This window comes from Notothenia coriiceps, unplaced genomic scaffold (genome assembly GCF_000735185.1).
Source record: "Notothenia coriiceps isolate Sejong01 unplaced genomic scaffold, NC01 NC01_scaffold00016677, whole genome shotgun sequence".
NCBI classification, from domain to species: domain Eukaryota; kingdom Metazoa; phylum Chordata; class Actinopteri; order Perciformes; family Nototheniidae; genus Notothenia; species Notothenia coriiceps.
The window spans coordinates 28,823-52,721 of NW_011349378.1; the positions used below are offsets into that span (position 1 = coordinate 28,823).

Here is a 23,899-nt window from a genome sequence, read left to right on the forward strand (position 1 = left end):
TTGGTGGAGTTGGCCCAATAGCCGTATCGCCACTTCTGTGACGTCATAGAAGTGTTCAAATCTGGATCAGTCCGTATCAGATCCGTTGCAGACCCTTTTTTAGAGATTTGGGTATGGAGGAAAATAGAAAGGGTTGTGTTTTCTGACACTTGGTGAGTTCCCTGGAACACCGGGGACACATATTCATGTATAAAAGACGTACAAAAGTGCATTTTGCATGATAGGTCACCTTTAAGGTATGATCACACTGGTTACGTTCCTAGGAAGATAATAACATATATAACAAAAATATGTATCTATAATAGAAAATTGCATTTCAGTGAAACTAATTTATTTGCTTTCTTGCAAATAGTTTGATCAAAAAACAATACCACTGTTTTTATTAAAAAAATTAGGGCCATAGTCAGCAGATGGCTAGCTTAGCTTATCATAAAGTTCGATTCAAATCATTCATGTTGGCAAATTATTAACGGCTTCTGACATACAGTATAATACAATTGTAGAATATATCAAAATTCATTCGACTGCATTAAGCATAATGACCCTTCTTAACATGTATTGTTCTTATCAGTGCTAATCTCTTTTATGGGTTTACACTTTAGATTGTTGCCAAAACATTGTAGGCATGTTGGAATGCTCACTGTTTTATCATGTGGGTAACGGCCAAAAAGCTTGCGTGTTCAACTCAAAGGTCTCAGAGGTGTTCACTGACATGATATTTTTGCCATGGAAACCTACTTAGTGTTGTGGTCAATTCCAAGAACAATGTCCAAACATCTGTGGCTGGCAGCTAAATTGAATCTGCCTGCCAAAGGGCCTCTAATAAACTGACTTTCAACAAAAGAGTCCTGAATGAGTCATACTTGCACCAGGAGAGTGTTTCCATCAACAATCATTAAGTTATCCATCTCTCCTTAAGGAGGCTCTGATGAGACGAGGGAACAGGAGGGGACGTTTGTGAGCTTCCACAAAAGAGAGTGGGTCTGAAAGTGAGAGTGACAACAGAGACTGTAACAATAGCATGCAGCAGCTAAAGTTAGACCGCTGTGGTAACAAGTCAAGACAAAAGATACTGGAGATCAAGCAGTGATGGCATACTGTGGACTGAGAGCAAGCAAGACCTTCAAATGTAAAAAAAAAAAAATAAATATTAGTTCATACATTTAAAATGGTCACTTTTGAAATCTGGGGGTCACTGCACCTTTGGAAAATCTGCATCGTGAGGTGCTTTTCTATCCTAACTTTAATTGAAAGTAGGCTTTGTCATATTAATACCCGGTTGACTCCATCACATTTATTTGCTTACTTCTGCATAAGGCTATGATATATAAACAAACAAAGTATACAGTAAGGCATATACAATCTGTACATTAACTCATAAATACAGGAATTAGGATAGTATTTTATACATAGACAGGATAAGAGGCAAACATTCATATCAAAAGATTAGACAAAAAATACAAGAGTAAGCCTGTGTTTACCTGCAAATTAGAAGTAATGTTCATCAGCAGAGACCTGCAGCCATAAATGTGTTGTCCCCCAACACTCTGCTCTCAGCTATATTTATCTCCACCCTCACCATAAAAGGTTGTGACTGCTGCTTGGACATTCTGGCAAGGGACAACATTATTTTTGTTGTGTAGACCGCAGCCCTGAACGCACCTACCTGTAGTTTTGCTGGGATATCGAGCTTTGGATTTTGAACATCTTTTCCTCTATAACTTGGAGTTTAAGGGATTTTTCCAGGGTAAGTGGCAACAGATATGCAGGGAGGAGGCCTGATAAGTGAGGTTGTAATTGTTGCATGTTTGTCCTAGCATGCTGAGAAAATGCCTGAAGCCTGAACCTTATATTTTGTCTAGCTAGCTGATTAGGTTTACATTTGCAATTTGAGGATGTTTAAAAGTATAACCCCTTTAGTTTTTCCTATTTTTGGTCAAGACAATATTATGCATTTTTTTAGCAACAATATTGTTAGAAATATGAAATGGCATCATTGGGATCACCAACTTCTCCATATTATTATTATTTAGTTTGTAAGTAATTTGTTTTTCATAAGCACAGTAAAGCCAATTACTGATCTCGACCAAAGTATGTAACGCTAAGTGAAAGTCGTTGACCTACAGTTTATAATAATGGTAAATCCACCTGCTCTTGAACACTAACTAACCAAACAGACAAAGTAGGCAGCAAGAAACTCGGAAGCTCGCGGCTAACACCAGGAGCGGCCTGCAACATGTCTGGATCTTTACCGTTCTACCAGAAGCACCACCGCCACTATGACCGTGACTACAGGAGCAAGGAGACAGTGTCCAAACTGAGCCAGTACCAGACCAGCAGCAGGTACACGGCTGGCAGCAGCACCTCCGCTGCCACCAGCAGGAGCAGTGGGTAAGAAGGAGGAAGAGGATCATACCTTCATCAATCCACTTCTTGTCACAGGAAGCTCCCCTTAACACCCAACCTACAGTTCATCTCCATCAACCTTGTTGGATCACTTCCCGGTCACAGCTATGAGATCATATGTCCCGCTTCACTGCCATATTGACACCAAAGTAACCATCCTTCCCTCTTCTGATTCTCCTTGATCAACCTTCACACACACCAAAGGATCTTTGCTCCCTAAAAACCTCTTTGAATCCAGCATGAAGCTCCTTGCATGATGACTAATAAAGGACCTGTTTGCTTTTCTGCCTGCTCATGAACTTTTATCTGTAACACATCTATTCCTAAATAACTCAAATGATTTTTGGATATGTGGTTTATTACATTTTTGCTCAAATCAGGGAAAGACTGTTGGTTAGAGAAACTGGACAGAAATGCTATGTATGTTGTGCAAAGGTTGAGTTATGGTATATGGCGTAGACTGAAATAGAATTTTGACCTGAACATACCATGCTGGAGGGAAAGTAACAAATGACAGATTGTCAGTCTATCTTTAAAATCTCATATCATTTACATGCATATATATTAAAAACTAAGTGACTTACCAAAAGGCACAAGTAAAGTTGTTCTTTAGTGGACATTATTGAATGCATTGGTGTTATTGTAGAGAATATGCTTGGTCAAATGTACTGAAAAAGAATGATGGCGGTGTCAAGTAACTGATTTAAAGCTGTTTTATGATATGGATTCCCTGTCCCTGGGAAGGTGCTCTTCTTTCATATTTAAGGATTTACAAAACACCCTGCTTATGGGGGTCCCATCTTTTACAGTGGCTTATGTTTAAAAGCACTGGCCTGGAGAGTGTGAACAGGTCAGGGGGCTTAGGCTTGACTTACACCATCGGATCTTTGCCTTTACACCAGCCACCAAATCTGTGCTGATGAGAGGGTTATGATGTGATGATGATTTAACAGTCCGAGTGGTTGCATTAATGTCGTTCTGGCAAAGATACTGCATTTATTTAGGAAGGAACATTGACGTTTACTGGATTTCAGTAATGAATCCAAAGTGTGGTTGCAGTCTTATTTCTGGACATTGGAGAAAGTGTAAATGGTCAGAGCTGAAGGAAAAGTGTCTCAGATAGATACATGGAAAAAGAGAGCAGTAGCCCTGTCACCAATCTGGTCCCCCCTGCTTATCAAGTTCTTGTTATCTCATTCCCTTAGCCCCCACCCCCAACTCTGAGTGCTGCAGATGGTGCTTCCACAGACAAACTGTGTGGCGTCTGACCTCAAATCCAAAACGTATTTTCTTTCATCGCTCCACTTATCATTCCTTCCCGAACTGTAGCCTTAGAAAGCAAATAGAGTATGATAAATGATTATTCGATTTGGCGTCTTTTAGTTATTGAATAAATACAACAGTGGTACTCATGTTGTCCTTTGCATCAGATGCCATTTGTTGATTCTAAAAATGTAATTATTCTGGACACATACAAATAATACAACTAAACCTCTTCACTACCCACTGAACCTTCATCTACCACTAATTTACCCCCCTCATGGCTTCATCCCCACATTTTGATGTAATCTTATTAGTTGCATTGTCTGGCCAGGCTGATGGTTTTCTAAATGTCACAGACTTAACGTGTCTACACATTATGGGCTGGAAGCGAGCAGACTGAGCCCTATACTCAAGAGGGCCAAGCCAACTTACTTGGCTGTGGATAAGGACCACCAAATCATCGGCTACGTAGTGCCTATCTTCAGGGGCAGGTAATAATTTCTTCAAAGTATACTACAAGAGTGTTTGGAGACCATTTTTTTACGGTTATGCCTAACTCCCCATTCCTGGACCTTCTCTACAAACTCCTAGTCAAGAGTTTGGGACTGGGTTTTCGAGTAGAGAGGAAGCAAGGGTGCGGGACTCTTCTAAGTACATGGCCCACAGGGATTTGTTCACCAGTGGCATGGAGATGGAGAGGTCAGAGCAGACCTCCAGGAGGGAGGCCATTCGAGAGACGGCCGAGCGCATCTCTCTAAACAAAAGGGTCAGTGGGGGAATTCTAAATGTAGCTTTTCAGAGCTTGTACAGGAGTACACTTCAACAGTGAAATAACTGACTGCTTATCATTTTTACATCACAAAATATGAGTGACATGATTGTGAAGGCTACTCTTACTGTCACTTAATGTAAATCATTTAGTAGATCATTGTGTTCTTTCAACCCTTTGCCACAGTTACATTTTTCTTTCTTGCATTTTGTCACTATGCTGTCCAACAGCAGTATTGAGTTTTTTTAAACCTAATGTGGACAGGTCCATTTTTAAATGTTTCAATATATCTTTCATAATATTATATGTTCTCCAATCATAGCATAATATCAGGCTACATTACAAAATGAGGTTAGCTGCATGGTTGCATCACTGAGCAGAAATCATTTCAGTACTACTTACACCTAAGTGCCTTTGGTGTTTGTTACTAGTCCTTACACAAGGAAGTTATTATTGTCCCAGGGTGATTATGTGAAGTAGGATCCAACCATTCATTAAGCAACATAAAATCCACAGTGACCGCTTCACTGTATTAATCTGTCTTCACTCTGCCAAATAGCGTTACTACTAGGTGGCACATTCTTTAGGGGATCCTGTTTCTTGAGACAGTGTCCCAGCGGTGTTGTCATTTTATGTGTTGACTGGTTACTGGACGCTCAACTAGACGATGCCTCAAGACCCCTAGCTATTCTCACAACATAATCAACGACACACAGGGGCGCCGTAAGGGGGTGAAAAGTTAGAACGATTCTAAGGGCCCGTGACTGACAGGGGCCCAAACCATTTTAGAACATTAAGAAAAAAATGTTTAAGTAACCAATGTGATATCTTTTCATGGGGCCCAAAATCCCTGGCGGCACCCCTGACGACACACACTCACAACACGTTTCAAGTTTAAAAGTACAAACGTCTTGCATGGGAAAAAGAAGGGATGTTGCTGAATTAGTTTGCTTTGTTTTTGCTTCAACTGTGGATTGTGAATACCTGGTGAAATATACTTTATATATCTTTTTTAAGTTTAAAGTTCAATTGTCCTGGGTGATTTTTTCTGTTTGTAGATCCATGAACACGGGGTACACTTTAAGCGTATGAACGAAGACAATCTGATGCATACCCCGGAGTTTGTGATTAAACCGCGCTCCCACACTGTGTGGGAGAAGCAGTGTGTGAGGCTGCACTGCACTGTCAGCGGCTGGCCGGACCCCCGGGTCGTCTGGTAGGTCACAGACATACATAACAACCAATATTATATCTTTAAGTCTATCCTTTCTGTCCCCTTCTCGCCTGCCTATTCATCTGTGCTTGTACTCATCTCATTTAGATGGCTTTATCTATTATATTTGTCATTTTCAAGTTCTTTCTTTTTCCTCTGGTCTGTTTTCTTTCATGTTTGCTGCCTCCTACTAAAAGGTACAAAAACAATGTTGCCATCGACCCTGTTGGCCATGGTGACAAGTATAAACTTGAGAGCAAATACAACATGCACTCACTGGAGATCAACAGGTAGGTGTAGCTTCCCCTACAACTATAACAATAAAATCTTCCTAAAAACATTCAACACTGTAACAGGTTTTGTAAATATAAATGAAACATTGCCACATTTGTTAGACTTTGTATACATCTTAGCTTGTGTAGACTTATTTTTCTTCTGTTATTTCGACTTGTAATTAGCTAGCTATTAGCCATGCTCTTTTCCGCAGGCTAAGGGAAAAATGGCATCCTGGGCCCTTTCACTTTCCTGCCAGTACAATTATCTAGCAATAGACCATAGACTATAGAAAAGCATGGAATGTAAGCAGTTCCTCCTATTGTGTGAGGGAAAATGGGATGTTTAGATTCATATTTACTGCTGTCTGCCATCTTAAGCGCTTAGCTACCAACTAGCTAACAATCAAGTGGGGTTTGATTCATATATTTGATATTTAATTGGATCAATGTATGTAACTGTAATGCCAATCTACACTATCAACATGAATTAAGGATAGGATTTAGTTTGGACTTGTTAAATGTAACCAGTCAAAGTACTTTTTTTACATGTACTTCACAATACTCTAAGATCAAAGACCATTTCAACACACTCAAAATTACAAGAAGAAACAAATGAGATGATATTTTTTCCATTTTAGTAGAATATGTCGGCTGCAGATACTTTCCTGTGAGACCCTCACCACCTGGTGCACATGACATCAGCAGTGGTGTCTATTTATAACCAAAGTATTCAGGAGATATGGAACGCTTACAGCCAGGGCTCACATACTTGGTATTATTTACATGTTTGGGAGGGCTGAGGTTGAAATGGGGGAAGGGCACAGTACAGTAGATTCTGCTTATCATGGGAATTGATCACCTGATACTCTCCTCTTTCAGATGTGATTTCGATGACACGGCCCAGTATCGTGTCTCTGCCATGAACTCCAAGGGAGAGCTGTCTTCATTTGCCTCTGTCGTTGTTAAGAGTAGGTTTCAGAAAGTCAGACAATCATCACACCCCAATTCACCTATCATGAACAAGCTCCACACAATGTGTTAAAAGAACAAGAAAAGCCAGTAATTATAGCTCATTGTACATCAATTAAATCAGTAAATAAGTAAAGTTGCCAAATGTAAAGGCTTTTTCTGAATAACTGCAACATCTCTTAAAAGTAGGAACCAAATATACTTGTACTTGTAAGTTTCTATTAATGAGAGGCCTAAGCCAGTGAAACGTGGCAAATGTCATGGTGTATTATCTCATATTTTGATATCTTGACAGTATAATACTGTGCACACTATGTGTAATGCTGATTTTCTCCATAGGGTTCAAAGGTGATATGGATGAGTCCCTGCCATCCCCTAGACGTAAGTGTGAATTTATGTTAAATTGTGGGATTCATGTTGCATTCATTGATGTACGACCACTACGGAGTAGAAGAACAAGATAAAAAACACAGCATAAACATACTTTGTCTTGTTAAGCTGTTTTTAGCTAATGTGTTAGCATATTGCGTTAATTTATACCTCTAGCAGACTCTGAGCTACGTTAGCATTTGCTTTTCTGCCAACCTGAGGAATATATGTCATAAAATGTACTCTCCTTTTAGCTCTGTTTTTGTCTTCAACAGTTCTTGAGAAAGATGTTTGATTATTTTCACCAGCTATTTGCTAACTGTGTCTGTCTACTGTGCGCATGCCGTACAGCTGCTTACTTTAAGATGCTGAAAATATCTGCCCAATGCTGATGTAAGAAAAGTGAATGAGGCTCAACAAAGAAAACAATAGTGTAATAATGAAAACGATAGTAATAATGGTAATTATGCATTTATTTGTCATTTGATTTTTTTTTTTATATTATTGACTTTACTCTTGCTGGATATCTGCTTATACTGTGCACAATGATAAACAGTGAAGAGTGTGGGGGTTGGGGGCTGTGCACTACTGCACTAACAACTGTTCTGTCTCCTTGATGCTGCGGCAATAATACAGGGGGCAGTACTGAAGGTAACAGGGTCATGTGATCACTGTCACTGTTTGGTCTCTGCATGACCACTTGTCTGTGTACATGGTGTTCACAGTACTCCTTGTATGGAAAAATCTACAGGTTTTTCTGCATTTCAGAGTTGACACCTAGTTAAAGTATGCAACCTTGCAACCTTTCAACTAATTCCACATCTGAAATCACTGAATATTGAGTGATTTCTTTCAACCAAGTTTTTTCACAAGTTTGATGTGCTTCACTGTTTAATGCATGATAATGACGAAAACATCCACTTTTTGGGAGCACTGTTCTGTTTCATAGTCACTCTTTTAGCTCGTATTTGATGTTGTTCTTTATTCCTACGCATATGTCACGTGTTCTCTTCCCTACCTTTTTCTGTCTGGATGAAAAATGTCGATCTAGCTTATTGTTTGTTATTTGGATATGATTTTTGATGTGATAATGTTCTTTCGTAGTGAATGTTTTGTTCTTCCACTTGAATTGAACGCTAGTTCAACTCTTTGTGCTTGTGACGTGTGCAAAGCGTTTGCACATTAATGCCAGTTTAAGCTCTGACTAAAGCTGCTGTATCTTGCTCTGTTTGCAGATGGTCCCGTGTGTGAGTATGGCGTAAACTTCAAGACTCACATTGTTGATAAATTTGGTGTGACGTTTGGAAGAGAGGGTGAGACCATTAGTCTTGGATGTACAGTCATCATTTCCCCTGCCCTGCACCGCTACCAGCCAGAGATCCAGTGGTACAGAGACGGTAAGAAGATGAATTCAAAATATGGATTTACTCAGCCGCCCCAAACCATTGATCACTCATATAATTTTTTTTTAAAAAGTACAAAAGTATTGGCATCAATAAATACTTATTTTATCAAAAATACAAGCATTTGGCAGAATTGTTTCAGAATGAAAATATGAAGATCATTTGAATGATTGTGTTTCTTATCTTAACATTTAATATTGCATCATCATTTATTCATTGATTATACTTTTTATTAGGGATCAGAATCAGCAGAGTAACTAAGGTGTTTTTTATTAAATGAGGGGAGAAAACAGTGAATTATTTCCCTATGAATTGAAGATATCTTGAAGTATAGAATAGCAGAATATAGGAAATTACAGTACTAAAGTAAAGTACCTGGGTAAATATACTTTTCAGCACTACTCCTTATCTTACACTATGGAATGAGTAGTGATTTTGAATAAATAAAGATTTTTTGTGAATGTCCCTGGTTTGTATATTATTTTTTGAAGAGGATTATATTTGTATCACATGTTACTCAACCACCTTCTATTGTATTTCCCCAGATGTCCTTCTGTCTCCTTCTAAATGGTACAACATGCACTGGAGTGGAGATCACGCCACAATGACCCTCACACACCTGAACAAAGAGGACGAGGGGCTCTACACCCTGCGTGTCACCACCAAGTCTGGATATGAAACCTACTCCGCCTACGTCTTTGTCAGAGGTGGGTATGCCATCCGTAACGTATCCGTAAGAAATAACATGTCTTTGCACAGACATTTTCACCACCATTATAGTCAACCAAAGCTAAATGCAGATTGTTATTGCGGATTATGTCTTCAGGTCAAGGTCAAAGCAACAGCTTGTCCTCTGGCAGCTAATAAAAACACTACATTTAATAGTCAAATATGAGTGACTGGTTTTAAAGGATATCTTTATAGCAACAACACACAGTGGAAACTCTTTGGCATGGGTTTAAATCCTGTGGAAGTTGGTCAGGCAAGCTTATCTGTGGTGCCTTCAGAGACAATCTGACCTTTACAGCTTCAGCTCCTACACGCTGAGTGTGAAAAAGCTAGAAAATAGACCCTGTTGTTGACTCAGAGTTGCCCAGGGGGGAAAAAGGAGACCAGGTACAGTCTCCATAACAAAACGCTATATGAGCCTGGCTGCCGTTGGGCTATTCTCAGAGAGCTATGGAATGACCCTGGCGCAGAAAGATACTGTAAATATCTGCTAGACGAGAAACAATAGGCTGCCCAGTGTCCTTATTGGTCTGTGTTTCTCTTCGTGAGCGAACACAGTTTGTCTTTTAAGCTGCATGTATACACACTCACCCAGTTGATATTTGCTCCTATACTTAATGATGCAACTCTTAGGTGGCCTGGAATTACCCCATATGTTTCTTTAAGAGTCATCACTCTTATCCCCTTTCACTCCGGGGGGAGTGGGGGTGGGGGGGATACAGCTAATTCTGTCCTCCTCTCGCTGATTGCTCTTGGCTTGTGTTTAAAGTGAGGACCAGAAACATTGCTGGCATCAAGGGCTGAGCCCAAACCGTTCAACATACGTCACACAGCTCATTTTAAACCCACCAGTAGAGGCAATCAATTATAGACACACTTTAAATGAAAGATAAAGAAATATGAAAAAGAACAGTGTGTAAAACAAAAGAAAGTATGCATACCGTTATTTTATTGTTGGTGTTTCTGGACGTGTTAGATTCTGAAGCTGAGGTTGAAAGAGCTCCTGGGGCCCCTCTGGATGTGCGCTGCCTGGATGCCAACAAGGATTACATCATCGTCACCTGGAAGCAGCCAGCTGTCGATGGGGGAGACTCCATTTTGGGCTACTTTGTGGACAGGTAGGTCAATATGGTGCTAGACATTTCAGTAAATTGTCTCACAGGAGTGGTAATCTGGAAAACAAACCTCAAAGATTTAAGAGAATGGGAGAACAGCAGTTTGAACATAATTGTCTGTGACATTACACTTTTTTCTGTTTGTGATTTGTCTCTAAAACTCTGGTGTACCTCATACAAATGTTTTAATGAAGCAGCTTCAGTGGCTTGCTTTGCAAATTACAAAACATAATGTATTGAAAACATTTTTAATTGCAGGACTTCTTTTTAAATGAAAATATGAGGGAACAGTAAAATAATGTATTTAAGTACTATTTGAAAAGTCTGGTATGAAACCAATAGATACCAATCCCAGATGCAGTACTTATTACTTAAAATAACCTTTATATAAATACAATAGCAAGAATGTGGCTGACTGGTATTTTAAAATCAAACAGCTGCACTCAATCCTTTGCACACATTCTCCAAATCTGGGAGTCAGTAATTATTTAGGAACATTTTGTTAAAAACTGACGTATATTATAACCTATTGTAATTTTATTCAGATGTGAGGTTGGAACCAACCACTGGGTCCAGTGCAATGACACTCCGGTTAAGTTTGCCCGTTTCCCCGTCACCGGTCTGGTGGAGGGCCGCTCCTACATGTTCCGTGTGCGTGCCGTCAACCAGAATGGCATGAGCCACCCGTCCAGGGTCTCTGAGCCGGTGGCTGCCATGGACCCCTCTGACCGCGCCCGCATTAGAGGTACTGCGGCCTTTTAATGTCTGTCAGCTAGAATACAGACTATCTCTTATCCATATTTAAAGAGCTTTACGAATTCATTCAAGTAAGATAGTACAACATGAGTCAGGTACAATGCTATTGGCTGATATAGGCTCTATTTTTTTTCCTATTGTTCCAGAACACTATTTAGACCTTTTGTTTCTTTTTCCTAATGTATTTTTTTTTTATGTGAAAAAGCTTTTTCCACTGCCACTACCTTTGATCAAATTCTGCTCAGAAACACGTTATGATTTCAAATTGGAACCTTTTTTATTTTTTCATAAAATATATAATAATTTGAAATCCCTAATTCATAACTTTTCATGATTTTGATCAGGTGCCTCTGCTCCTTGGACTGGCCAAATCATTGTCACAGAGGAGGAGCCTGCAGGTAGGACACTTATTTTTGACAATTGCTGATTAAATCAAGTTTGCTCATTTAAATGGTGTCTTCAGGGACTCATACTTTATCTCTTGACCTTCAGAGGGCATTGTTCCTGGCAGACCTCTTGAGCTGCAGGTGACAGAGGCCACCAAGAACTATGTGGTGCTGAGCTGGAAGCCCCCTGGAGACAAAGGCCTTGAGGGTGTCATGTACTATGTGGAAAAAGTAAGTTATTGACCATTTTCCTATTTGTGACTTATTAAGGAAAAACTCACACTTCGTATCTTTGCTTCAGTGTGTTGCGGGCTCAGACACCTGGCAGAGGGTGAACACTGAGATCCCCGTCAAGTCTCCTCGCTTTGCCCTGTTTGATCTTGCGGAGGGGAATTCCTACAGCTTCCGCGTCCGCTGCTGCAACGCTGCTGGTGTCGGCGAGCCATCTGACCCAACGGAGGCCACAACTGTTGGAGATAAACTTGGTTAGAAAACACAAATGCAGGCATCATCATAGCATTATGTCCCATTTACAGTTAATGACACCATGCATTCTGGCCCACAGATATCCCATCTGCCCCAAGCAAAGTTGTCCCTATCAGAAACACAGACACATCCGTTGTTGTGTCTTGGCAAGCATCCAGTGAAGCTAAGGAGTTGGTTGGATACTACATTGAGGCGAGCGTTTTGGACAGCAATGAGTGGGAGCCATGCAACAACAAGCCTGTTAATGTTACCAGGTAAAACAACTCCTTTCCTGTTAACCATATAGAGGAGTTTGTATATAAAAACAATGCCATTATCATATTTGAAACACATTCACAGGTTCATCTGCCATGGTCTGACGACGGGAGAGAAATACGTGTTCAGGGTGAGGGCAGTGAACGCAGCAGGGCTCAGCCAGTTCTCCCCAGAGTCTGAGCCTGTGGAGGTGAAGGCTGCTATTGGTAAGTGAAACTTTACAGGAGTAAGAACAAAGTAAAAAATATAGGTCATCCTGTTTTTTAGATGTGTGGTTTTAGGAAAAATCCACCTATAGAAAAGCGTTTTAATATTGTTTAAAAGTCAGCCTTTGGTATTGCCGTTTGAATATATGTAGAAGTATGTTTTTTAACTTGTATTGGCTGTAACAAAAATTATGTTAGGATATATTATATTAGGACATTCCTTAAAGTTATAAAAGACATGCAAGAGTTTGCATTTTTACATGATGTCTTCAGTTTGTTATACCATCAGCATCTACACTCCCACACTTTCTCCACCATGGTTCCACCCTGTCAACCTATCACGTTGTTCTGCACTGGTATGTGCCCCACCTACCCACCACCATGTCCAGTCACATACACCCTCCCTCCTCCTCCTCTTCCTCCTCCTCCCTGCACAGCCCTGAGGCGGGTCAGGACTTGTAGACTTCCTCTAATTTGGGTCATTCTGATCCAACTCAGTGGTTGTTACAAACCAGCCCAACGTCACACACCACCACCATCTCCCATTTCCCTCACTTTTCCTGGGCACAAGGCGTGTCGGCAACCCCACATGGTGCTAAAGGTACCGTCACACACACCTCCCCGCTCCATCGAGCCCCTTAATGTGTGTCTGTGTCTGTTTAAACCTCTCATATCGCAACTAACCTGGCAGTGGAATTGCTCTGATCAATTGGTGCCTGAATTTGAACACCAAAGAAAAACGCTATGGCTAAAATAACAGTATTTTTTCATTTATAAGTTAGGTCATGATACAGCACATTTCTGCAAAATCATATATATAGTAATAACACCCTATTCAATAATCTATACATCCCCCAAAAAATATCCTCAACTTGGACACCAAGCAATAATTTAGTATCATCACCTTATCAAGATAAAGATAAAGATAAGATAAACAATAAAATGGAATAGGATAACATACCAATTCTGCTGCTGTTATAATCGTCCTTATCTCCTGCATGTGGTCCCTAAAAACTCTTGGCATTTCAACCAAAATAACTTCCAGCCTTTGGATGTTGCTCATTCACTGGCAAACTTTTAACTGAGCAACTTTCTCCGTTTTCCCTCATGAAACACACTCACTTAGTACAAAATGCCAGTGTGTTTCTCTTCAGGCAGACATATTGGTAATGTTTTTAGGAAACAAGGATTTCTACTTTGTTTAAATACAAAGAATTGAATGGGCTGTTAAACTACTGCCTCCTTTCTTAAAAACGTAACTCACAGTACAATTAAAGTACATGATATACATAGATAAGCAACAGCTCAAAGCTAAAAACAAATACAATACTTCATATCAACTTTTTAATCTACAGTGTTTTTCATAGAGGGTTGCTATAAAGCCTGCACGCAAACAGTCATTGCCTGTTCTTTTTCAAACACCTGCATGCTCTCATAATCCAAAATAAAGTCTTGTCACCTCCTCACATGGATGTCACTTGTTGGCCATCTTGTCTTCATTTTTCACTCCCAGTCAGATGAAGACATTTCACAGTATTTGTAGGCTGATAGAGAGAACTGTTTATGTTTCTGCTAGTCTTCTCGACTTGACTTGTGAACAGATCTTGTGCCTGTTTCTTTAAAGAGCCTCTTTTGCTTTTCTCTGCTAACTCCTGTAGGGGGCGGCATCCCTCATGGTGTGTTGCCGGAGATGGGTCCGGGGGGTAACGCTGGCCAACTAACTGAGCACAGGCCAAGCTGGACGGGCACGCATGAAAATGTCCAGTCCCCCCTTTACACTAAGCCCAATAAAGCTCAGGCTGACACTAAGGCCAGGCAGGGGGCTGGGCCAGATAGCTCAGCACTCGCACAGCCTGACCCCGTCGAAAATAAACACAAGGGGGGCAAGAAAGGCAGTGTGTCCTGGGCCCCTGACCTGGCAAAAGACCTGGTCTCAGAGTCTGTGTCAGACTCAGTTTCTGACTCACTAACTGCACAATTAGAACCTGTCACTGCTGAGGTTCAGGATCAGGCTGTAAAGACAGTCAATGAGCCTGAGGCCAAACAAGCACGTAAGTTCCCCGTAGATGCTTCTGATAATCTGGAGACTGCAAGGCCCCGGAGAGAGTTGGAAGGTGAGCACTGGTCACAGATGGACATCTTTCTGTCAAATCCAAAAGAAAAACACAAAAAGCAAATCCCCCCTCTTAGCATTCTTAGAAATATGACTTCATCATGTAATAAAAGAAAGATTTCCCCTTATGAAAACAGTTTTGCAATGTTCTAAATGTATCTGCTTTTGATATATATGAATCACTAAACAGTTGGTAAAGTTCTCTACTGGTATTCTTCTTTTTAAGGTAAGTCGCTGTATAACACACCAAACTTTAACTCAACACAGTCCCGCTTGTCAATAGTTTTAAGTCCACCACTTTCCCACAACCTCCTCACTTGGAGGCTCAACATCGGTCACCCGGCACCTCGGGACCTGCCATCACATTCAGTACTCAGAGCACTATGTCATGGCAGGAGCCGGCTAATCACACCCTGTACTTGAAAAGTGGGCCATCCAATAAGAGCACTACACTTGTGACCTAAGACCTTTTTGGTATAACTGTGTTCTCCTTTAGAAGTCCACGTCTCAGACATTTTACTACACATCCCTTAATAGGAAAGAGTATCAAGTTAAAGTGACTATTTGTGTCGAAAAGCCATTTTGTTATCCCCAAGTTACAAATTATTGATTTTGGGCTGTGTCAAATGTCGGAATTTTCATACCACAAATTGTACTGTATAACTATCCAACCCATTAGTTCTTTTTGACAAGAGGTAGACAAGAAGAAGAATTCCACATCTGTCTGTAAAATATGATGCTAAACATGGTTCGCTTAGCATATTGCATTAGCAAGACTGGATACGGGCGTCTCATTTGCCCGGCGTTGTGACTTCCTGGATGTCTGGTTGTCACATTTTTATTTAATTTAAATTCAACAAACAAGTTACAACATTATAGTGAGCTTTATAAAGGTTTAACGTATTCAATGTTCCAGTTGTCATGCTAAGGTAAGCTAGCTATCCTGGTTAGCATGTAGACCTTTCAATCTAACTTCCAAAGCAAAGAAGTGTATTTTCTAAAATCTGACACAGTTCTTCTAAGCATATCTTAATACAGAAGCCTTTTCAAAAAGGTTAAAGGTGCTATTGTGTTGTGGGTTGGAAAATATTCTGTTACAGCAGGTACTCAACTAGGCTACTATTGTATTTAAAGTTATAAACACTTCAATGATTTCAGTAGAATTTTGGCGAGGGAAGAAAGAGAATTTAAATGTAGTCAATACGTGCTGTAAATGGAACAGTTTTCAGTAATGGGACACTGAAGCTTAGCAGCATCGACAAAGCTACAATAAACTCATGAAATGCATTTTTACAAGCATTTCAAAGGATTATTAATGAATTCCAATACATTGAATACAGCTGGATGGAGATGTAAGAATACATTTAAAAATTAAAAGTATCACCTCATTGTTTCAGTTTCCCATTACTTCACCCAGTTCCCCCTTGGGAGGCGTTATGGTGTTAATTTATGTTTTCTATCATCTCAGCCTCCCCTGCTCCACCCTATGGCATCACTGTCCTGGAGTGTGTATTTGACTCCATGGTGCTGTCATGGAAACAGCCAACATTCATCGGCGGTGCTGACATCACCGGATACTTCGTGGATTACCGTGAGGTCATCGATGGCGTGACAGGGAAGTGGCACGAGGCCAACATCAGGTCGATTAGCGAGAGGGCCTACAGGGTGAGTTATTAAATTCATAAAACCAAAAGGTTCCAAGTTTAAAAGGCTCTTATAACTAAGGGTCTGTCTTCATGTGTCTTTGTCTAAAGGTGTCTGATCTGAAGGAGAAGAGGAAGTATCAGTTCCAGGTGCGGGCAGCCAACATGGCAGGTGTCGGCATCCCTTCACTGCCCAGTGACACCTTCCTGTGCGAGGAGTGGACCATCGCTGTGCCAGGTTGGTTTGACCTACTGTTTCTAAAAAGTTATCTAATCTCTGTCCCTATACTTGATAAATGTGTTCTTATCCTCACTTTTACTTGAAGATGACAATCGGTTGTTAACATGTTCATATGAAATCAAGGAAGAACAAGGAGCAAAAAGTAGTATTCCTTTTTCTGTGTACACATGTAATCAGACCAACTGACCTTCAGATTTTGAAGCCTTGGGTTGCGTTCCAATAGTCCATTTAGTTTAGGAACCTTCCTAACCGAGTGAAATGACCCGGAAGTACGTCAGTGGCAGCCATGTTAAGTGCCGTTCCAATTCTCCAAATGAAAGGAAAGGAGGTTTCAAACTTCCTTTATAACCTCCTTTAGCTTAGGAACCACTGGACCTCCCGTACCGAAAGGAGAGGAGAAAATGCTGCCCCACAATGCCTTGCAGCCGCAGCATTTGCGTCACACAACAGTCGGCCGTTCACGGAAACAAACGATTATGACGGAGAAATTATATCATGAAAGTTACGGTGCTTATTAAGCATTTAAAACGTATGTGGTAAGTTGCCAAAGTGCTTTGTTTTGAACGTTCATCAGTATTATAATCAAAAAGAGAAATATGAACGTTAGTTTTGACTGAAATGATCAAATAAAGTCAACATTTCACTGAGCTGTGTGGGGTTTGTTCAACTTTTAAAAGATGTTTGAATGGTGATATACACAGTGACAGGTGTTAAAGACTAACGTTTATAATAAATACATTTGTATTGATTTTAAGATATTTTCATACAATCATACGTATTGGGATCATTTGTATTAATGTGGACCGGAGGGAGAGGGTGACGAGCATACATTTCACTTTCCTTTTTTATTTCAATTACAACTTTGGTCTTGAAGAATATGTTTCTCTGTTGTCCACGTTCATAAAGCATAAAGCAGCAGCATCAGAGCACGGTGCAGAGTCTCTAGATGAGTCCCTCGTTCTTATTAAACATCCATGTAGTCCGTTGTATAGAACACTGTAGTTTCCATAGTTTCACCACAGCAGCAGACGCACACAATGACGTCCGCTGGCGCATCATAAACACGTCAGATAGTGAAAGTGCATTCGGATTCTCTTAACATTTTTAGCGAAACTCGGTGTACCCCTTTCGCGAAGATTATATTTTTACATATACTTAATAGTAATAATAAGATAATAAATTCGTTTCATTAATCACACAAACTTAGAAAAAGATGTTCTAACTACACACACAATAACACGAAAGGGAGGTGCCGACGCCAGACCTATTTGGTTTTCAGTCAGAGGGAATTAAAGTATGGGGAATAGTAGATTAGGAACTGGAAGAACTCCCTTTCAGTGCCTCCAATGTCCCTATTCACCTATCCCTCTTAAAGTTAATAATAACGTTACAATATTGTTTTGGAGACCNATCTATATAAATGAAAATAATTGTGTCAGTTAAATCTGGCAACATTGATCTTATAATCCTATAAACTAACAGCAACCTAACATGTATATCACCTGGTTCAATGCTATGGTTAGATGAAGTGTTTCAAGCTGAATGTTAATATTGTAAACCCTTTTTATTTGCAGTGTTCAAGGAGCTGCAGAAGGAATCAGAGTTCCAGATGAAAGAATGGGTCAGAAAGCAAGGTACACTCACGATTGAAAAATAATGGGATATTGCTGATTTATTAGTAATGAAAATAGATGTTTCTGATTGGTTATTGATTTAAATGGTATCATGTGTAATTGCAATTTCACTCACATGGAGGTGCTATTACACAAGAAAGCTTTGAAATAACACACGCTTAATGTAGCCAACAACGGGGCACTTTCACCCAAGGTAATTTCCTATCTTCTTTCATCCCTCGCCTGCAAAGTTTTATAATCATCAAACAGGAAGAGGTCACCTCAACCTCCTTTTTAGACTAGGATCTTTTATAAATTGGTTTCCTGTATTCAGTTTTACAACCCCCTTATCATTGTTCATTTCTCAGAGCACCCTCACACACACTTAGTAGTTTCTTCTTTAATGGGCAAGCATAGTAACTCAAATGGCCTGTTATCTACTGTTCAGTTGGATAATTCTACCTTCTTTTTAATAGTAAGTCTTTGCTAATGTATTCCTTATAATAGTCAATTGATAAAAACGTAGGTTATAAAACAGATTTAGGTTATGCATTTATTATGGAAAAGACCCACTTGCCTTCAACATTGGAACAAGCTAAACATTTTTTATTTTAGCCTTAAAAGTTGATTTCCTGTTGGTCAACTAATCAATCTTTCAGTTAAATGTTTCAGCTCTATGGTAATCACTGTTCATTTTTTATTTTTTTTACAAGTCTTTTTATTTCATTAAAGTATACAGTAATCGATGCCATTTCCTTTATATTGTAATATCACAGTACCACAGTACACTCACTACACTCCCCCCTCCCTCCTCTCCTCCACCCGCACATGCCCACACGTGCGAAACCAAAAAAAAAAATGCTTCTCAATATAACTTAAACAACAGAGCCATGAAAATAAACATAAAACGAAAAAAAAAAAAAACAGTTTTCACTGTTCATTTTTAACTGACCTCTTTCTTCCAGGTCCTCACTTTATCGAGTATTTGGGTTATGAGGTGACACCAGAGTGCTGCGTTGTTCTGAAATGCAAGGTAAGAAAGAACTTTAAACTTTTTTTTCATGCTTACTCGTTTAAAAAGCTACTAGTTTAATTTAATCAAATCCTATTTATGTAATGTATTTCAGGTTGGAAACATGAAGAAGGATACCTCTGCGCTGTGGTACAAAGACGGACACGAGATTAAAGCAGACGAGAATCTGGGATTCACAGAGGGAGTGCTGAAACTGGAAATTGCTCAGGTAGAGAATATGAGGAAGGAAACCTGTATGAAGTGTGACATTTTCTGTGTATTTATGTGTATTTCTGTACTGTATATTTGTCACTGAATTAATTTGCATATATGAATGTTAATAGTGAAATCATTGCACAGCTCTGTTTATGTCATGCCTCAAAAATATATGGATTCTCCCCAATGTTGGTCCACAAGAACAGGTTGGAAATAAATACAATGAACAATTAAGGGACATTTCATTTACTAATTACACTAAAACGTTTGGATATAAATAACCAGCATTTAAAATGAATCTGAAAAATATATTTTAATGCCATATCACGCAATGTCTGTTATCACTCTCTTCCTCTATCTGTTTTGTCTTCTTCTTCTTCCATTCTCATTTCTCTCAAATGTCATCAAATCCGCTTTTCCATCTCAGAACTCATTCCCATCCAACTGTCACGTCTCTAAACGCATGTCCTATTATCAACATCCCTCCTGGTGGTCTAATATTTAAACGTGATGTCACATGTGTCCCATTTCAGCGCGACTCCCCTGCAGACAAAGCAGACTATGCTGACGACATAATCTGGAGAAGACTTAAAGTTGGGAACAGTTATCTATTGTCGCCACGGGCCAACGGCCACTTCTGGTTTTTCCGTTCTGCCTGAGAATGCTTAATTTATTTATACATGTTTGTTTGTTTGTTCGTCCGCTTTTTTGCTTTTGCGTCATATATCTGTTCCTGCAGCACCCCTAGAAGAAGAGAAAAGCTTGCCTTTTCAGATGAATACAAATTAAATTCTTTGTTCAGCGTTTTTATGAATTTAACGCTCCTGCTCTTTTTTATCAGATTTCCAAGAAAGACTCTGGTGTGTATGAGGTTGTTCTGAAGGACGACAGAGGGAAGGACACTTCCACGTTGAATTTGACCGATAAAGGTAACTTTTAAGTCACAAACTGACCTAAGCAATCTGACTGTAGCAAAACATATAACTTAGCATGATCAAATGTTGTTCTCTTTAAGGTTTCAAAGACTTGATGAATGAAGTTTTCAGTTTCATCGGTAAGAAGATACATTCATTTTACAGAAATTCAACCTTTTGGTTCCTCATTCATTTTCGATTTTAAATTTCACCCCCAAAAATAATATTCTAATTGCAGCCAATTCCTCCACTCCGCTGAAGATCACAAGCACAGAAAATGGCATCCGACTCTACACCTTTGTCAGCTACTATAACGATTTACTCCAAGTGACATGGCACTACAAGTAGGTCATGACTCTAAAACTATATAAGCATGTACCGGTAGACATTTCATAAAGTGTACACACTATAAGATATTCAATTATGCTTATTTATTTAAGAACGATTACTAATTACACCTGGCAGTAAAATGGCTAGTCCTAATACTTTCTGAAGCCTTGTGCCCTTTTAACCATGGTCAAATGTGTCAGTGGTTAGCCCACCTCATGTTTCTGCACCTCTCTCTGACAGGGATTCGGCCATCTCCTTCTCTGACCGCATTAAGAGTGGAGTGGTGGGGGAGCAGCTGTGGCTGCAGATCTCAGAGCCCTCAGAGAAAGACATGGGCAAATATGCCATTGAGTTTAACGATGGGAAAGGTGGCCTGAGGAGGACCGTGGAGCTGTCTGGTCAAGGTAAGACCACCAACATATTTAAAACTCCAAGTCACATGGATTATACACTTGTTTTTAATACCAATGTTTTACATTTGGGAAGTATATTAGACTTTGTGTAGTTCTTTCTATTATTATTGTTTTGTATTGTTGACTAGAATCCATATGTTTTGTTTTGCAGCATTTGACGATGCTTTTGCAGAATTCCAGAGACTCAAGTAAGTTACGTTTTCCTAAATAGCTATCATATTTTTGTAATCACAACATGCATGAAAACCACATTTTGTATATTTAAACCTACAGTGTTTTTAGAAACCTCATGCAAAAGTATGCAGGCAGATTAAGCTCTCACTTTCAGTTCTGATTCTCTCATCTAATTTGTTGTTTCCTCTTTCTTTTTATTACCTCATCAGAGCTGCTGCTATTGCAGAGAGAAGTAAGTGTGTTTGCCTTTGTTTTTGTAACGTTTTAAGCCTGGATGAGGTAGTGATTGAATATCAAGAAGACCTGTCTGTTGTTTAGAATACTGGGAAGTGGAGATCAAATTCTGACACATCATACAACTCTGAGTCCTTTGAATTGCATTATTAAGCTTCCACTGATAATGTTTTAAGCAATGTAACATCCACACTGTATATTAGGATCAATATTAATATATGTAATGTGCAACATGGTGGTTGACTACTACCTTATTGAGGTTAACATTGTTTCTTTCAGGTCGTGCTCGAGTAGCAGGAGGCCTGCCGGATGTGGTCACTATACAGGATGGCAAGGTAATCTGTTTAAACTAATAATATGAGAAAGCAATTAGACCATTTTAGTATTACTGCATAATTGTACGTGTGTTTGCTATCCTCCATCCAGGCCCTCAATCTCACCTGCAACATTTCGGGCGACCCCGTGCCAGAGGTCACCTGGCTGAAGAACGACAGGGAGATCACGTCCGACGAACACTGCATTCTCAAGTTCGAGTCAGGCAAGTTCGCCAGCTTCACCATCACCGGCGTCAACATCTCGGACTCTGGCAAGTACAGCATCCTGGTGAAGAACAAGTACGGCACGGAGAGCGGGGACTTCACCGTAAGTGTCTTCATCTCCGAAGGAGCGGCCAGCAAGAAAAAATAAAGGCGGTCCAAATATTGTCGTAAATATGTATAAATGAAAAAAACACTGGAAACAGTTAAAAAAGAGAAACAAAAGTGGATGTGTTGTAGAATATAGCATTTAAAGGTGCTGAGTCTGAAATGAAATGTCAACAGAAGTTAAGAAAGAGTGGGGTGATGAGTTAAAATCATAAAAATACACATTCGGTCAATAATAACAAATCTAACATCATGTCCAATCAAAAATGTTACTGGTGCAATTTTAGTTTTTCTTTGTGTAAAGTTGTGGCATGCAGGGAGGCAAATGTTTGCATTCATATTACTTATGAAACATTACTTGACAAAACAATGCCAAATATATAAGTTTAAGAGATGTTGTGCTGATGGGATGCAACGTAAAGTCAAGGAAATTAAATCATGTGTTGATGGTCTATTAAAAAGCAAAATGTTATTACATGTTTTATTCCATTTGCTACAAATTAGGTCTTATTTTACTGCCAAGCAACAGTTTGAACAGCTTGTCTTTCAGGAAGCAATGCATTATATCATATTAGAATTTAGTTCAATTGTATGACAAAGTAGAAAGGATTCTGAGACTCAAATGATTGGTCAAATTAAATAGTAGTAAACTAATTTGTTGCAAATGGGTTTAAACATGCACTGTGTCATTTCATCACATTTAGCCCTGTTTTGTAATAATACACAATCATTTGAATGTTGTGCTCATGACATCACGTCCATTGTCTCCCTGTTAGTAGTGAACACTGTATGTTTGCCCACTCTCCTATTGTTATTTATGTAATTCACCATTGTTATGATATCCCTTCACATTAATGATTTTGATGCCTCCTTTATTGTGATGATAACGATGCCACTGTAATGAAGACTGTTGGATCACTGTTCATTAACAATGGATATTGCATCACTTCTTCCTTTCCTGATTAGACTAATAAAAATGAGCATGTACTCCCCACTTCCTCTTTGAGTTGTCTCACTTTGGTTTGAAGCCTACACCCTTCACTATTCACTCTCTCATTTCAGTTGACTCTTACCTTTTTCACTCCCAGTCACGATATCTGTAGACTTGGACTCCTCAACGATATACCACCAGCATGGAGAAAAACCCATCCCTCTACTGAAATCAATGTGTGCTCCATTAATGATGCCCTGACAAAAAAAAAATCAAAAACACTTTTAGGGAGCAGAAAAAAATCAAGCTGTTCTGAAAGTAATTGAGAGAAAACGAATGTTGTTTCAACGTTTTGTCTGGTTACCAGAAGATTTTTTTATACTTGATACAGTATTCAGGTTTTTCACATGAGGACATAACCCTGTAAAAGTGTTTGTATGGACTAGATAGATTGATAGATAGATATCTATCTATCAATCTATCTATCTATCTATCTATCTAGTCCAGATAAGATGGATACGTACTTTATTGATCCCAATTTGGGAACATTTTTGCATTGCAGCAGCATAAAAAACAAGGCAAGGTAAGAGAAATAAAGACACAAAATAAACAATCCAAAATATTTCTGAAGTAGAAATAAAATAGCTTTTAAAAGTAAAAAAATATACATGTGGAAATTTCCAATAACAAAATATAATGCAGGATATTATATGTACATTCATTTAGCAAGAAATTGATTATTCAAACCACCTAACATGATATTCAGTGAGCTTTTGAGATGCTGGTGGGACAATCTTTTTTTTTTTACAAAACAAATCTAG

At 39.3% G+C, this 23,899-nt stretch overlaps 1 protein-coding gene across 1 annotated transcript; it reads left to right on the forward strand.

Moving 5' to 3' along the window:
• Window positions 1-1,622: 1,622 nt before the first annotated feature.
• myom1b (myomesin 1b) lies at window positions 1,623-23,153 on the forward strand. The gene is made up of 31 exons (XM_010776053.1): window positions 1,623-1,747; window positions 2,178-2,391; window positions 4,026-4,160; window positions 4,261-4,435; window positions 5,497-5,654; window positions 5,849-5,941; window positions 6,806-6,894; window positions 7,235-7,276; window positions 8,500-8,661; window positions 9,213-9,374; window positions 10,373-10,514; window positions 11,057-11,256; window positions 11,612-11,665; window positions 11,760-11,884; window positions 11,955-12,138; window positions 12,219-12,393; window positions 12,479-12,600; window positions 16,182-16,378; window positions 16,468-16,678; window positions 18,172-18,231; window positions 19,176-19,243; window positions 19,338-19,451; window positions 19,972-20,031; window positions 20,280-20,367; window positions 20,454-20,492; window positions 20,591-20,696; window positions 20,923-21,086; window positions 21,247-21,283; window positions 21,479-21,501; window positions 21,783-21,838; window positions 21,930-23,153. The coding sequence occupies exons 2-31, from the start codon at window positions 2,237-2,239 to the stop codon at window positions 22,188-22,190; spliced, it is 3,657 nt and encodes a 1,218-aa protein (XP_010774355.1). The 5' UTR covers window positions 1,623-1,747; window positions 2,178-2,236; the 3' UTR covers window positions 22,191-23,153.
• Window positions 23,154-23,899: the final 746 nt, after the last annotated feature.

What these genes read in the sequence shown, in the direction of transcription:
- myom1b (XM_010776053.1), top strand. Translation starts at nt 2,237, where the DNA reads ATGTCTGGATCTTTACCGTTCTACCAGAAGCACCACCGCCACTATGAC. An exon ending in GTGCCTATCTTCAGGGGCAG is followed by an intron (nt 4,161 to 4,260) that starts GTAATAATTTCT and finishes ACAAACTCCTAG; the next exon opens with TCAAGAGTTTGGGACTGGGT. An exon ending in CGTGGAGCTGTCTGGTCAAG is followed by an intron (nt 21,087 to 21,246) that starts GTAAGACCACCA and finishes TTTGTTTTGCAG; the next exon opens with CATTTGACGATGCTTTTGCA.